This window comes from Nilaparvata lugens, chromosome 2, assembly GCF_014356525.2.
Source record: "Nilaparvata lugens isolate BPH chromosome 2, ASM1435652v1, whole genome shotgun sequence".
Taxonomy (NCBI): Eukaryota; Metazoa; Arthropoda; class Insecta; order Hemiptera; family Delphacidae; genus Nilaparvata; species Nilaparvata lugens.
The window spans coordinates 13930702-13948039 of record NC_052505.1 but is presented as its reverse complement, the minus strand read 5'-3'; the positions used below and the strand labels follow the sequence as shown (position 1 = coordinate 13948039).

General features: G+C 36.1%; 1 protein-coding gene across 1 annotated transcript; it reads left to right on the top strand.

Annotated features, from left to right (window-relative positions):
- The first annotated feature begins 13 nt into the window (after positions 1-13).
- Positions 14-5028, top strand: LOC111056564 (NAD-dependent protein deacylase Sirt4). Its single transcript, XM_022343945.2, has 2 exons — positions 14-760; positions 4394-5028. Exons 1-2 carry the CDS (start codon positions 176-178, stop codon positions 4724-4726), a joined length of 918 nt encoding a protein of 305 aa, XP_022199637.2. The 5' UTR covers positions 14-175; the 3' UTR covers positions 4727-5028.
- Positions 5029-17338: the final 12310 nt, after the last annotated feature.

The following is a 17338-nucleotide window of genomic DNA, read 5'->3' as shown; positions in this document are numbered from 1 at the left end:
GCTGTTCATAATAAAATTTGAGGTTATATCATCTTTGTTTTTCTCAGTGACATTGATGATTGATGAACTCATCAGCTATGAATAAAATTTTGAATTACATAACTTTTTACAGTGATAATTATTATAAGTACATGTGGTTATCTACAACTAAATTACAAATTATCTAATTGAATTTATGTCAATAATGGGTGTAAATAAGATATTTGTAAAAGAGATTCTATCCTTCGTTCCTCGACATAAACTAGTTAGTGAAAAAGATCTAAACATATTGCTAGATTTTATTGAAAGCAAAAGTAAAATCCTCGTTTTAACTGGAGCTGGTGTGTCTACCGAAAGTGGTATACCAGATTATAGATCAGAAGATGTCGGTCTCTATGCAAGAAGCAATTCAAGACCTGTTCAATACCAGAATTTTATTAAAAGTTCACATGCTCGACGTCGGTATTGGGCCCGTAACTTTGTCGGTTGGGAAAGGTTCTCGTCTTTCCAGCCAAACGAATCTCATAGAGCCATCCGCGACTTGGAGTGCACCTACAATAAAGTCTCCTGTTTGATTACACAAAACGTTGATAATTTACATTTTAAAGCCGGCAGTAAAAATGTAATAGAGCTTCATGGTACAGCATTTAAAGTAGTTTGTTTGTACTGCAATGAGTTATTCGATAGACATGACGTTCAGGACTTGATAAAGCGTCAGAATCCTGAAATGAATGAAACTTCTAAATTTATGCGACCTGACGGCGATGTTGAACTGGATGATGTGAGTAAAATATAATTTTACTTTTAGACTACTTGTTCTCTCTCTTGTATAGAACTTGCGATTTCGACAACAGTAAACCTCCACATCTGTAATAGACTAAAAGTATTTTCTCACATTTTGATCAAGGATGAGGCACCATACATCATGCAAATCTTCTTCAGACTTGGAGGAATTTGCGGCGCAGAGAAATGGAGGGAGATCAGCCAATTGCAGTGATTGATTAGGTAGAACTGTAGTTTTCAATTTGTCGAATATAGTCAGTGAAGACTGTGATTGCAGAGAGGAAACTCCCTAAGTTCAACATGAGCGCTTGAATACTCACTGGAAATTAGAGAACAATGGCAACCTAGCAGCCGTTGCAACCCTACCTCTGTATGCCTTCTCTGCTGCGCATGTCCCTCCCAAGTCAGAAGTTAATTTTAACAAAGTATAGTGTCTATAACATATATTATCCATGAGATAAACACAAGGCATGGGTGGGACATTGAAGTGCCTATTGAATGTATAGAAAGTTGCAGCTACTTAATAATATTATCTACTATTACTTATTAAATTTCTCAATATTATCTACTATCACTCAATAGATTTCTCCATCATCTGGTCAGATTAAAGAAAACTACAGTTTGTTCAACAACAATTCTTATTATAATGTTAGTGAATTTTTCCAGCTCCCAGACTCAAATTTAGACTTTAAGACAATTTAGCCAGGATACCAGATTTTGGCGGCCGGCTGTTGTCTCACTCTGGTCACCAACCCAGATATTATTCCTGTTGTGTTACTTGTATCTCAGCTTGATTAAAAACATAGTGAAAATTGCTTCAAGCTTAAAAATGTTGAAAATAAAGCATGTAGGGTGGCGCAAATAGCGGAGCGATATATTCTTACTCGTTTAAATGAGTAATGTAAAATGAAGCCAGGACAGCAGATTTTGGAGGTAGGCTGGTGTCATTTAGAAAGAACTGCATGGATAATCATGTTGTGGAGACGCTATATCCCCTAAGAGTTTCCTGACTCAACTCCCCCAGTCAGTAGAGTGAAGTGGACACCAATGAGTCTACCTGGTAGGCTATCATACTGGTGACCCAGCCTGCTATCCTATTGTAATAAGAGCCTTATGCCCGGTCCACACGACGATATAAGTTCGCGTCGTGTAGACGGGAGATCGTTGTAAATTTCTGAAGTTTGAAGGTTTGTGCTTTCTTCGATCAATCTCAGCCAGGTTTGCGTCAATTTTTCTGGAAAACGATTATGTCTCATCTATCCATCAAAACCTAAATCGCTTCAAAATGAAGATAGAGAATTCGCGATTTCAGATTCGGATTCAGCACCCTCAAATTAAATATGTGCGAGGTCAATTCTCAAAAATACTCAAAAACAAGGAAGATTTTTTAATGGATGATAATTATCTTATTTACTCTATAGTAATGGAATAGATATAGTTATTCACTCTTCACTTGATAAGCAGTATTCTTGATTATTATTATATTGAGGAGAAGGAGGAGAAGTGGGAGGAGGAGGAGTAGGGTGAGGAGAAGGAGAAGAAGATGGAGGAGGAGGAATAGGTGGGGGAGGAGGAGAGGATGAGGAGGTGAAGGAGGAGTAGGTGGAGGAGGAAGAGGAGGTGGAGTAGTTGAGGAGGAGGAGGAGGAGAATGAGTAGGGTGAGGAGAAGGAGGAGTAGGTGGGGGCGGAGGAGGAGGAGGAATAGTAGGAGGAGGAGAAAGAGTAAGGTGAGGAGGAGGAGGAGTAGTAGTTGCGGGAGAAGGAGGAGTTGATGAGGAGGTGGAGGAGTAGGTGGGGGAGGAGGAGGAGTAGGAGGATGTCGAGGAGGAGGAGGCTTGAGTTACAAATCATCTCAAGTTTATAAACACTTTAAAGACTTCGTATAGAATTTAAATATGGTTTAGTTTTTAATATAGGTTTGAGTTGAAGTTGGTGTCGTGTGAACAGAGGTTTGAGCAAACTTGGCTCAAAGCCAGATTTGCGTAAACCTGGCTTTGAGCCAAGTTTGCGCAAATATCGTTGTCGTGTAGACCCGGCATTACACTCAGTCTCTAGTTGACTAAAACCTCTTGTTTTTTATTTACCAATTTTTTAATTAATAAAGTTTGTAGAGTGAATATTGATGTTCTGGAACTTTTCCATAATCAAAGAGACTTGAGATTTTGTCAATATTCCACTTTATAATATTCGTGCTCCTGTAAAATAATAATTGTTATTGAAGTAAAGTGGAAAATTGACAAAATCTCAAGTCTCTTCAATTTTAATTGATACTTACTTACTCTCTTCAATAATTGATCATGAATGATATTCATATTGATGAAATTTTTTGTCATGATGCCAAAGTATAATTTCAAATACATCATTACATCATCAAATCAATTTTATTCCACAAAAACATAACACAGTATTCATTGGAAAAAGTATAAGGAAGTAAATAACAGTAACTTAATTTTATTATAACTACATTTTGGTAAAAATAAACTTGTACGCCGAAGTAATTACATAATTTAAAATATCACTATGCATTTCATTTATTTACAATATTAATACATGCCATCGACTATTCAGGATTGCATTGACAATCGTCATACATATAGCCTAATTCAATACACAATAATCACAGATATAATTACATCATAATTATACATCAGTATTCATAATAATTTAAAGATTAATTAGCCTTCAAACAATTTATCAGCCTTAATTCATCTATATTATATAAAAATGAATGTCTGTGTGTTTGTTTGTTCCCTTTAGGGCCTGTTCCCGAGCTCGGGATTTAGTTAAGTCCTAGACTTTAAACAGCTGGAGTCAGAAAATTGGTTTTCCAAAACGGGGCGTAGTCCTAGTCATAGTCAAAGTCACGTTGAATTAAATTTTGAAAAACTAGAAAATTGAACACAAAATGAAATAAAGAGAAAATAGTGTAAAGATTCAGCTATTTTGAATTATTTAGAAATGTCTAATTTCGTCAAGGAAAAATGTTTTCAATTATAGAAATGAGAAAATAAAAACTACGACTACTGTTATAAAAGCTGCGACTACGCCCCGTTTTGGAAAGCCAATTTTCTGACTCCAGCTGTTTAAAGTCTAGGACATAGCTGAATCCCGAGCTCGGAAACCGGCCCTTCGACTCAAAAACTACTTGACAGAACGGCATGAAACTTTGGAAATATGTTGTGTGAATATTGGGGATGGTTTCTGACCAGAAATTTCAATAGGGGAGCGAATAATAATTTATTAATCCATTTTACAGACCTATGTTCTCGTACTTGCCGGCCAAGCGGCTAACGGGAAGATGATCATTATTCAAGATCAGGTTGTGATAATATGATTCAGCATCTAAAGTTACCAGCTGTAATAAACACGTCACTCTGTGATAAAATTGTTGTGTACTGGTATTAAAACGGTAGTTTTAAGCACATAGGAAGTCCGTATTTAGATGTAAATGAAAATATTGATTCACCAAATAAAATCAAGTGTGAAATGAGATACATTGACTTTTTGGCGGTACGAAGTTCGCCGAGTAAGCTAGTAGGTAATATTGAAAACAATGATTGTATACTGTCAATATTCACTTGAGATTCAACAATTTTAATTAATCCTGATACAATTTTTGATTGGTTTCAGAGTGTCGTGGAAAGGTTTACTGTACCTTCCTGCCCTCAGTGCTCGGGTGTTATCAAACCGAACATTGTGTTCTTCGGCGAAAACGTTCCAAAAGCTCGCGTGTCATTGGTCGCTCGAGAGATAGACGCATGCGACTCGGCGCTTGTGATTGGCTCGTCGCTGTCGACCTATTCGGGACTACGAATCGCAGCGCAGGTCAATGACCTTGGCAAACCGGTGGCAGTTTTAAATATTGGCTCCACTAGAGCCGACAGTTTTGCCAAATTTAAAATTGAGTGCCGGTGTGGAGATGTTCTGACTAAGTTGCCGTGGGATAGATTGGTCAAATCATAGTTTCTTCATTGAATTCTAAAATGAAACATTGAATATATCAATTGTTCGAAATGAAACTCAATAGAATATAATATCAACGTTATCAAGTACCCATCGCAACACTACTAGTATCAACTCTTCAAGAGCGATTTTCCTTTTTCAAGAGTTGAAACTATTCGAGTTGTAATAAAATAAAAGGGTACTTGAAAAAGAAAATGGCGATTCAGTGCAATATGGTTTTGTACAATAATGTATTGAATTTTCCATGCATTTGTCAAACCTACTTAAAGCTAGGTTTAAACTATGTAGCAGAGCTACATGTAGCTCAGCTATATAGCTCTGCTACAAGTTCAAAAAGTTACACTGAAGATCTGCTATAAATATGGCAGTTTTAAGCCTATTTTCTCAGTTATATAGCAGAAAATAAGCTATCCAAAATTTTCGGTGAATATCAAAGAGAATGTGAGCTATATGTAGCTCTGCTACAGTTACTGCTGTTTGCAGTTGTTTAGTGCCTAGTCTGAGAAAAAGAAAAAGAAGATATTGGATAATTTTGTCTCTATTCCAGTCAAATTCACTCTTCATCATTGCACAATAATATATAAATAAAAAATAAATGCTCGCAATGCTCAGTAACCTACTACCACTCTGACAACAAATGAGTACAGTATATCTGGTGTAAACACAGCAGGCACTAAACAGCTGCGGCAGCCTTCCTTCAAGGACAGAGCAGCTACATCTAGCTCTGCTATAAACAAAAATTGACATGTAGCAGAGCTACATATAGCTCTGCTACATAAAATTAGCGTTAAATCTACTTATAGCAGAGCTATATGTAGCTCAAATTTTTTATAACTCTGCTATATAGCTCTCCAGCTACATAGTGTAAACGTAACTTTACTCTCATATACTTGTAACTTTACTCTCATATACTTGTAGCTTTACATCAGTGATCAAACAATTTCAAATTATTGTGATAGCTAAGGAATCAAAGATTCTATTTCATTGTTTATTGTTTTTGTTTTAAAATAACTCTTGTATTGTGATCAATAGAAATAAATTTAATTTGAAAGCATGTTCTTCGTTTTACTAGAACACAAAGATCAGTGTTTAGATCTAGATAATCCAATGCAAGATATTTTGATTTAGCAAACGTAAATTCTTTTAACTTGTCTGTTAGGTCCACGTTTGGTTCATCTCTGTGCTGGAGAAAAACTTTACCTTCATCCACAACTATTGTAAGTTTCACGTTATAACGGCAGTATTTGATTAACATTGGTGCTGCTATCCTTGTCTATCATTCGACATAACAGATAGCAATATTCTTTTTCAGCTCCGCAACGTTGCCAGATCGTTTTTAAACTAATTAGCAAAAATATTTAATCTCAATTAAGAAAATGTATTATTTAAACATTGAAAATAGTTATTTTCTTTTCGAAAAAATATGGTAAGAATTAGTCTATTATTTGAAATAAGAATTTTTTTTCTATTGGTCAATACTATAGCCATCTAGTCTAAAGACTAATGAGCTAATTTTTTCTATCCTAAATTACTACTTGAAAAATTGAACAGTGAATTTCTCATTAGGAACTCTTACTGTTATTGTTTAATTAATATGTACACTTATTGACTGCACTATAGAAGCTAGATGCACTCAATCACTGCTCTGCTCTTTCACTGGACACTACTTGAACAAGCACTACACTAGTTCATACGGTTTCCTCCTTTTGAGCCTCCGCACCAACCCTCCATTGTCTAGCAGCTGGATCGCCTCGACGTTGTCATGTTGGTGCAGTCGCCCCTCGTGCCTCTCCGCATGCCTCTGGATCTCGGTGGACACCAGGTCGACGTGCAGGTCTCTATGAAGATCGCTGTTCCTGACATACCAAGGAGCATCCACAATGTTCCTTAGCACTTTGTTTTGAAAACGTTGTATGATATTGATTTTGCTGTCTTTGGTACACCCCAAAGTTGTATACCATACGTCCATACTGGCTTTAATATCTGTTTGTACAGAAGTACTTTGTTTCGGATTGAAAGGATGGAGTTTCTCCCGATCAGCCAATACAGCTTCTTATATTTGATTCCAAGCTCTTCTCTCTTCTTCTTGACATGGGCCTTCCAGCGAAGCTTTGCGTCCAAGGTCATACCTAGATACTTGGCATCATTAGCATATGGTACAACTTGGTTGTTGATAGTTAAGAATCGACTTTGTTTCATTCAATTTCATTTTCCAATTTTCCAATGAAATAAGAATGAACAGTTAATATTACTGGTATCAGCTATCCTCTATTGAAAACAATCGCAAAGCAGAGATCTTTCTATTATCTATCTTTCTGACCTATCTTTCTCCACTGTCAACTGTCATTATAACGTGGACCTCACTATACACTTGTTACCTTTAGCTAAAATTATGAAAATTCATTATGAAATTATTGAAAAATATCATTTCTTGCTTAATAAAATGAAATTGATTAAACGAGAATTATTTAAACGACAATAAACAGTCAATATTACATCAATAAACCTTTATCAGCTACCGTCCAACCGTCTATAGAAGGCATTGACAAGACAGAAGATCGGCAACGTTGTTCTCGTATCTTTCTTCACTGCCATTATATTGCGGACCTCACTATAGTCATCGAACTCAAAATAAGAACTGGAAAAAAAGTTTTTCAGGTTGCGATTGTCAATCAGATAGTTCGAATTGAATTGAAACGGCAATCGACTTCCCGCCAACCTATACAAGGCAATACATACACTGATTTATTTTTGTCGCTTCAATTCATCAATTAGATTAAAATTATAATATTTTAAATATAATTCATTAGATTTTTGAATTCGTTCATTCAAATGCCAATGTCATGATACTTATTACTGCACCCTCAACATTTTTTCAAACAAAACTTGCAAAGTGGGGGGGGGGGCGATCTTGATCCGCGTCTGATTGGAGGGGTGCTTTTTCTTATCTATTTCACTAACCATGACGAACTGCAAATTAATAATCCGTTTGAACTATTTTTAATAACTAATATTCAAAAATTAGACTGTATAGTGTCGTCAAAAATAGTTTCAAAACGGATCCTTTTTCTTGTCAGTTCTTCAGTGTGGGATGTCGATTTCAAGTCTCTGCTTGTGCTGTGTGCCTGTATATTAAGCTGGATTCGCTGGATTAGTTTATACATTTTTTTAAACGTAATAGGTACCTACCTACCGTATTTGTGGTAAACTGTAGGCTACCGTACTTATTGCATTTATTGAATTTCAAAGTACGAGTAGTATTTCTGAAAATAATCAAGTTACGGTACTGTAACGAATATAATTCATACTAACGAAATGAAAACTTTGAACCATAAGAAAAATTAACAAAGAAATCTACCAATTGAGTACAGTATATAAGATAAGTGAAAGTTTGAATTCAATTGATAAACTGACTACGGTATGGTACAGTAGAGCGTGTATGATCCCCCACTATACAGCCACAGAATACTTTTAGACTATTTATTTACTCATTAGACTATTTATTCTGTGATACAGCGGTAATAACTATATGAATATAAGACTAACTCTATATATTACCACACAGAGAAGGATAGGAGGATAGGGATCCATTTATACTTTGCGATAATACTCTATAGGCTGTATAATACTACATTCTAAATAAAAATATAAAAATCAAAATAGCCTACCCATTTTCAACTTATATAGCCTAGCCTGTGAAATATTTTTCTAAATAATACCTACAGAGGTTAAGCATCGCTTGGCGCAAATATATTATAGTGAGGTCCACGTTATAATGTCGGTGGAAGAGATAGTACCGTACAAACAGCGTTGCTATTCGATATAATATTATAATGATTCATTTGTTAAAAATAATCAGCCAATAGGCCTATTTCATTCGTCTAAAGATAAAGGCTAATAACTTACTTTCAATTTTTTTGTGATAGGTAACCAAATTTTCATGGTTGAAATGAAATATATTTATTGTTCATTAGTCAAATTTCTACATTGTTGAAAAACGATTTGGCAACTATGTGGAGCTAGTAAAGAATGATGCTTTCTGCGTTGTCAAATGATAGCAATACCAATGCTGCAATAAATTATAGGACATGACTTCAACACTAACAGGAAACTATGTGATTGCGTTTATTTTTCAAGTCTCTTCAAATTAAAGCAAGTATAAAGATATGTTTATTCAACGAATAAACAAGGCCACATCAATCAATATGGATTATTTCAAATTTATTGTCTGGGAAATGCATTTTGGAGAATAGGTAGCCTACGGTACTGCTGGCTCTGTTCTCTGCGCTACGTAGGTCTATTGTTTTTTCTCCCAAATATAAAATTTCTGATTTTCTTGAAAGAATGAACCCTTTAAAGTCCCCAAAAATGTTCTACAATAATTGTTATATATCTGATATTATAAAAACTGATTGTTTTTCTTGTCTGGTGTTCCAAGATTCACCTTGATGTTACCCAAATTTGAAGCCGTAAATGCTTCTCGGTTTCTTCTTTAGAAAACTTTAGGCCTAGTTCTATTTGAATTATGAAAAATGTGGAAAATTATGATACAAGTAATTTCTGCTGATAATTTAATTGTTCAACTATATTAGACTACTGGTTTCGAAACATTCACTAAAAACCCGGCAATTATCTTGTTAGGTTGGATGCATTGTTTCTCATCTCGCAGATATTTCTAGAAAGTCAAAATATCGCATCCACGAAAATCATAAGCTAACGTGTAGCCAAACTGTAAAATGCCAGCGCCACACTTTTATCAAGTCGCTTGCCCAAGCGGCTCGCTTCAAGCCTGCTCCAGACATGCGTCATCGGCAACCACATATTGTTCGGCGTTCGGCGAACTATTTGTCTTGCTATTTGCTGAGCAGACATCTATTGTTCTACATGCGCAGTTTTCCGAGCACGTGTTCGTTCTGGGAATAGCAAATAATCATCAACTGAACCCGTCAACATGGATGTCAATGTTGATGATGCTTTTCTTGCTTATCCTGCTTTTATAATTTCAACTGGAGGATATTCACCACTGAAAAAGAAAAGGTGACCTTGCACAAGGAGATGATTATCCAAAAACAAACAACAAAATGATTCAAGCACAGAGCCGAATGTGTGGATGAGGCAAAGTTTGCCTTTTGCCAAATATTCGACAACTTTTATGTGTGCAAAACGACACTTGACGGGAAACAACAAGCTCGAATGTTCGCTGCTTGCCGAATAGACAAACATTACATTCACACTACTAGCAATTCGGCGAGTCACTGCTTGGTTTTTGCTGAATGATACATCTCTGGAGCCGCCTTTAAACATTACATACAGGTGGTGTGAAGGTGAGTAGGTTATTTATCATAATGTGCGATATCTTAAATGTGTGAGAATCAGTTGTTCAGGAGGATCCAAGATCTGTGGAATTTAAGTTTGTCTGCTTTCTTGGTGGATACAGTATCATCATATTATTGATTGATGCTATGATACTGTATCATTCACAGAACATTTCAAGTAATATTAGCATATTATTGCCATCTGAAAGCTGAAACCAAATTTTCCTTCTACCTTCAGAACCCAATCAAACATTCCACTTTGCAAGGGTGTAAGCCGATCTCCTGGTGACAAATGATTTTTTCGGAGAAGGCTTAGTTGTTGAAATTGTGCTAGACCCTGAGATCTGCGGATTTTTATCTGATCAATAATGTGATCCTAATTCTTGTGGTTTGAGGGTCTTGGAATTAAAAACATAGATATGCGGTTGACTGACTGCTCTTATAATAATGAGAATAATATAGAGAATATTACAAAATACATGGATAATCTAATAATCAATCTGTCTTTAAGAGACCGAATACACATGTCTTTAAGAGACCAAATACAATATGTCTTTAAGAGACCAAATACAATATGTCTTTAAGAGACCAAATTTACGGGGCACATCTGATATTGTAGTGGGGGTATCAAGTACTTATCTAAGATCTGTCGTCCTCAAGTCCGGTGTCCAAAGGGTGATGGATGAGGATGAAGGGTGATGGCCTCCAGGCATCGGGCTAGTGGCGTCAGATCGAAGATCATCTTTCAGCCCCGCACGGCAAGGTCAGATGTCCGATATCACCGGCCATCTTGGTCGGCGAATTCGTAAGCCCTCGTTTGACAGCAAGGCATATTTACAGCACGATCCTCGAATGAGTATTCAAGAATACACACACACACAAAAAACCTGCAACACAAGTCACAACTACTTAGTAATGCTAGAATCAATAACATACTAAATATTGTATTCAATGAATAAACAAGGCCACATCAATCAATATGGATTATTTCAAATTTATTGTCTGGGAAATGCATTTTGGAGAATAGGTAGCCTACGGTACTGCTGGCTCTGTTCTCTACGTTAGGTAGGTCTTTTGTTTTTTCTCCCAATCCCAAATATAAAATTTCTGATTTTCTTGAAAGAATGAACCCTTTAAGCCCCCAAAAATGTTCTACAATAATTGTTATATATCTGATATTATAAAACTGATTGATTTTCTTGTTTGGTGTTCCAAGATTCACCTTGATGTTTCCCAAATTTGAAGCCGTAAATGCTTCTCGGTTTCTTCTTTAGAAAACTTAAGGCTTAGTTCTACTTAAATTTGATTGATTTTCTTGTTTGGTGTTCCAAGATTCACCTTGATGTTTCCCAAATTTGAAGCCGTAAATGCTTCTCGGTTTCTTCTTTAGAAAACTTAAGGCTTAGTTCTACTTAAATTATGAAAAAAGTGGAAAATTATGATACAAGTAATTTCTGCTGATAATTTAATTGTTTAACAATATTACTGGTTTCGAAACATTCACTAAAAACCCGGCAATTGTTATCTTGTTAGGTTGGATGCATTGTTTCTCATCTCGCAGATATTTCTAGAAAGTCAAAATATCGCATCCACGAAAATCATAAGCTAACGTGTAGCCAAACTGTAAAATGCCAGCGCCACACTTTTATCAAGTCGCTTGCCAAGCGGCTCGCTTCAAGCCGGCTCCAGACATGCGTCATCGGCAACCACATAACTATGTGATTGGCATATTATATTGTTCGGCGTTCGGCGAACTATTTGTCTTGCTATTTGCTGAGCAGACATCTACTGTTCTACATGCGCAGTTTTCCGAGCATGTGTTCGTTCTGGGAATAGCAAATAATCATCAACTGAATCCGTCAACATGGATGTCAATGTTGATGATGCTCTTCTTGCTTATCCTGCTTTTATAATTTCAACTGGAGGATATTCACCACTGAAAAAGAAAAGGTGACCTTACACAAGGAGATGATTATCCAAAAACAAACAACAAAATGATTGAAGCACAGAGCCGAATGTGTGGATGAGGCAAAGTTTGCCTTTTGCCAAATATTCGACAACTTTTATGTGTGCAAAACGACACTTGATGGGAAACAACAAGCTCGAATGTTCGCTGCTTGCCGAATAGACAAACATACATACATTCACACTACTAGCAATTCGGCGAGTCGCTGCTTGGTTTTTGCTGAATGATACATCTCTGGAGCCGCCTTTAAACATTACATCCAGGTGGTGTGAAGGTGAGTAGGTTATTTATCATAATGTGCGATATCTTAAATGTGTGAGAATCAGTTGTTCAGGAGGATCCAAGATCTGTGGAATTTAAGTTTGTCTGCTTTCTTGGTGGATACAGTATCATCATATTATTGATTGATGCTATGATACTGTATCATTCACAGAACATTTCAAGTAATATTAGCATATTATTGCCATCTGAAAGCTGAAACCAAATTTTCCTTCTACCTTCAGAACCCAATCAAACATTCCACTTTGCAAGGGTGTAAGCCGATCTCCTGGTGACAAATGATTTTTTCGGAGAAGGCTTAGTTGTTGAAATTGTGCTAGACCCTGAGATCTGCGGATTTTTATCTGATCAATAATGTGATCCTAATTCTTGTGGTTTGAGGGTCTTGGAATTAAAAACATAGATATGCGGTTGACTGACTGCTCTTATAATAATGAGAATAATATAGAGAATATTACAAAATACATGGATAATCTAATAATCAATCTGTCTTTAAGAGACCGAATACACATGTCTTTAAGAGACCAAATACAATATGTCTTTAAGAGACCAAATACAATATGTCTTTAAGAGACCAAATTTACGGGGCACATCTGATATTGTAGTGGGGGTATCAAGTACTTATCTAAGATCTGTCGTCCTCAAGTCCGGTGTCCAAAGGGTGATGGATGAGGATGAAGGGTGATGGCCTCCAGGCATCGGGCTAGTGGCGTCAGATCGAAGATCATCTTTCAGCCCCGCACGGCAAGGTCAGATGTCCGATATCACCGGCCATCTTGGTCGGCGAATTCGTAAGCCCTCGTTTGACAGCAAGGCATATTTACAGCACGATCCTCGAATGAGTATTCAAGAATACACACACACACAAAAAACCTGCAACACAAGTCACAACTACTTAGTAATGCTAGAATCAATAACATACTAAATATTGTATTCAATGAATGATTTCTCAAGAAATCATCTAATGAATACAATACATACAATTTACATGAATATTAAAATTAGAGGAATTAATTGTAGAATTTGAAATCTATAATGAATGGGATTATGAAAAGATATTACTAGTTAAAAGAATGATGAAAAGTTACAGAGTTGCAGTGTTGATGTACAACCAGTGAGTATTCCAAACTTTACTCACAATTACAAAATTCCAGAGATATAAATGACTGTATCAATAAAAAATAGGAATATACTCCATTTAGTATAGCTTTCTTGTACATTAGGATATTGTCATACATCTCAGATGTAAGACTACAAAATTGAGTGAAAAATTTATTCAATTAATTGAATAATTGTTAAGTCAGGGGATTGTTACCTGATACATCAAAATAAAGACAATACAACAATACTATAAAATATTCATTACTCACCCTTAAATGGGTTTTCGACTGTCACTAATCCATAGCCTACAATAATAATAAAGTGCAGCAGTCAACCGCTCTGAATGGAAATTAACTATGCCATTAATAATTTAATAAAAGGATTAGCAATTTCAAAACTGATGGGATAAATGATTCCCAATAATATAATTTTAGTCTCCAGGAGAGAATAAAAAACTGTCTGGAAAAGACATTATTCAATCAGGCCAATAAATAATTAAGCTCAGAAAACATGTCTGCACTCTACAGAATCTAAAATCGGTCTCCTGTTCAGGTCTCCAAGTCAACCGAATCAGGCACAAAAATAGGTATCAGGGCTGGTAATATTATGCATTAAAAAATACCAAATTACAAAGGACGTGGTGGGGACGACAATAATTTCCCTCAATAGAACGAGAAAGGAATACAACTAACAAAGACAGAATTCAGGAAAATTCCCTCGATCAAAGTAGAAGACTCAGCAATAGAGTGGACGTTCAACTGATTTTTTATGATGATTTTGCATTTAAAACAATTCTAAGTACTCTAGGAAAACATTTGAAAACAATAGAGGAAATATCAGAATTTAATTACGTAATGTGCAGAATGACATCATGAAACTACTCCGATACCGTGAGGAAATCACAACGTTAATCCAGCACTCTAATAAAATTTTATCTTGGAAAAGTTATAATTTCGAAAAAAAAATAAATTTTGGCACAGGTGTAGCTGACTCCACTCCCTGTGTATCAGCCTGCAAATGTAGACTCGATGCTGTGAGAATGTACAAACTGAACAGCATAATGTCTCACTTTCTTGTTTCAATTTATCTTGAAAAGGCACTGGCAGGACTGTTGGACTCCTCTGTACAGGTGCAAAGTAGCCATCCACACTCTTGTACCATTTCTATTCTATTCTATTTGTAAGAACTTGGCACAGTTAGGAAGCAGCAAATACTGCATTACAGAACATGCTTGAGTGCCTCAGAAGTCAACTTAGCTCCGCAGTGCAGGCTGGTTGCTTGGCTGAATCGGACTAGGCGCTGAGACAGCAAATAATAGCAGCATTGGTGGGAATGCGAGCGGCCGCAGTAAGCTCTTCCACCCAGCAATGGTCGGCGTAGTTCCGCCTAGCGGACAGACGAAAGATCAAACCAGTTGGTTATTTGATCCCTCCAGCCAGGCTCAGCCAAGCAGCCGAGACAATAGAACAATGGAGTGGCAGTCTTATTCGCGTTCATCAGCAGTTTTCTTTCTCACGATTATTTTGATTTTTGTGTGTCAATAATAACTTCAGTCACCAGTAAAAAGTTACCAGAAACGTGGTGTACTACCATATTAATGACTTTTCATGATGATTTTTAATTATTTAAAACCATTGTTGACATTCTGAGCCTTCAGGCTAAACTTGGGGTCGCTGAGAACGAATCTGCAATCAGAATTTCTCTATCACGAAAAATAACAAAAAAAATCCAGCTGTTGATCTTCCGGCAACCGTTAACAGTCATCCTGCAATGCGGCCGAAACACTTCCAAGCCAGACACCCATCTCGAATGACAACAACGCCAAGCTGTAAGAAACCATCCTGCACTGTGGCGCTAGGTTCAGAGTTGCGAGCTTCAAGTTGTCTAGTGCTTAGACCAGTTATAGAATAGACACGCTGGGAAGTCTAGCCTCTGAAGCCAACATCTACAGCCATATCGCCAAATCGTGACGTCATCATCGGATAGAAAACTTTCAGATTGTGTCTATTTCAGAAGGATGTAAATTATTATTCATTAAAATGGTAAACTCTCGCTGCGCTCCCGCTGGAATAGACACAATCTGCTATGGAAAACAATGTAAACAAACTCCACAGACAAGTTTTCTATTCGATGCTGACGTCACGATGGGGCGATATGGCAGTATAGTGAGGTCCACGTTATAATGGCAGTGTAGGATTGACAATACTGTTGCTGTCCTTTTCTGTCATACAACAAAACAGATAGCGCTATCTCTCTCTAGCTTTGCGATGTTGCCTGTTTTCCAGAATATTTTATTTTTACTTTTGACAGTGACTGTACAAAAGTAGACAAAGAATTCTCAGCCGCCATTTTTTTTTCTTCATTCTATCAAAATACTTTATTAGTACACAAGTCATATAATTGATTTAAAATGTATTTTTGAATCAATTAAATAATTTTTAGACATTACCGTATGAGAAACACAAATTAAAATACCTGAGATGACATTTTAAAAGTAGATAACTAACCATCCTAGACTTCATCCTATGCTTCAGTAGCCTACATGTATAGGTTAGTCCTACTCGTATCGGTATAAATAATATTGAAAGTTATTTAAAGTTATTAAAGTTAGTTAAAGAGTTATTTCCATTGAAGTTACTTATTTTTAATAGGATTTCTATTTTTCTCTTATTTTCAAAAGAAATTGGAATAGAATCCCTACCAAATAACTTAATTTCTGTTGTTTTGGGATTCAGGTTGGTGTATCATAGCTTTTTAAAATAGCCACCATTTCAGGTTTGTATAAAAATAGAATCTGCAAAGTTTTGAATCAAATTATGAAAAAATATATATTCTTGATTGATTTGACATTAAATTGATTATTTTGTCAAGGAAATTATAATTATTATTGGATCAAATTTAATGGGATGAATTGAGTAACAGCTGTGTACACTCAGTGGTAAAATGGAGAGACTTGGCAACGTTTTTCCCCTATCTTTCTTCACTGTCATTTTAACGTGGACCTCACTATGGATGTTTACTTCGGGTGCATACCAACTGACCCAATTCCCATTTGACCCAACCTACCACTTGACCCAATTTTTTAGATCGAGAAAAGCCGTGAAACCACTTGACCCAATATACCATTTGTCCCAATATTATAAACATCACAAAACCATCTGACCCAATTGACATCTGACCCAACCTACCACTAGACCCAACTACTGTGCTGCGCTCTCGTGGCATAGTTTATGGTGCGCAAAACATCAATGCCTTCTTGATGAGTGGTACTCCTTCGACAGCCATGACAGTTGACATTCCGATATTTTCTGGTAGATGTCAGGACGGTCAAGACTAACCTACTTATGTGGTGACATTTGGTACTACATTTTCAGTATTGTTTTCAAAAGCGGGAATCATAATTATTTTCAAAGTTGACTGCTTGAACTGTATTTCAGAATTATTGAACTGCCTTGATGGAATTAGAAAATGCTTGATGGAAGATTAAATGCATTAATTATTATTTGAAGCTACAGTAGTTTAAAATATTGGAAATTTCAGTCCACGAGAAACACTTGATGATGTCTTGTTTAAAGATTAAAATATGGTAGGTAGAATACTAATAAAATCAACAATATATACTCTTGTGAAAATAGAGTAGTATCTATTATGTTTCAATCTCTGCTATGTGAATTAGTAAACATTGAAATAGAATCTATCCATTCTAGAGCTAGAATATAAAATAATAATGAATAAAATGGCAATGTCGTTTCATTTATTCACCCATTAATCACCATGATCCTGAATTTGACCTTGGATCAAATTCAGTGAAATAGGCATAGTCTGTCCAAGCAAAGAAGACCCTCTGGAAAGATGGGAAATTGACTCAATCTCGGTCAATATTGGTTCAAAAATTATCAATTTGACCTAAAATTGTAGGAAACAATTTGATCCACTATTAAGACCACATTT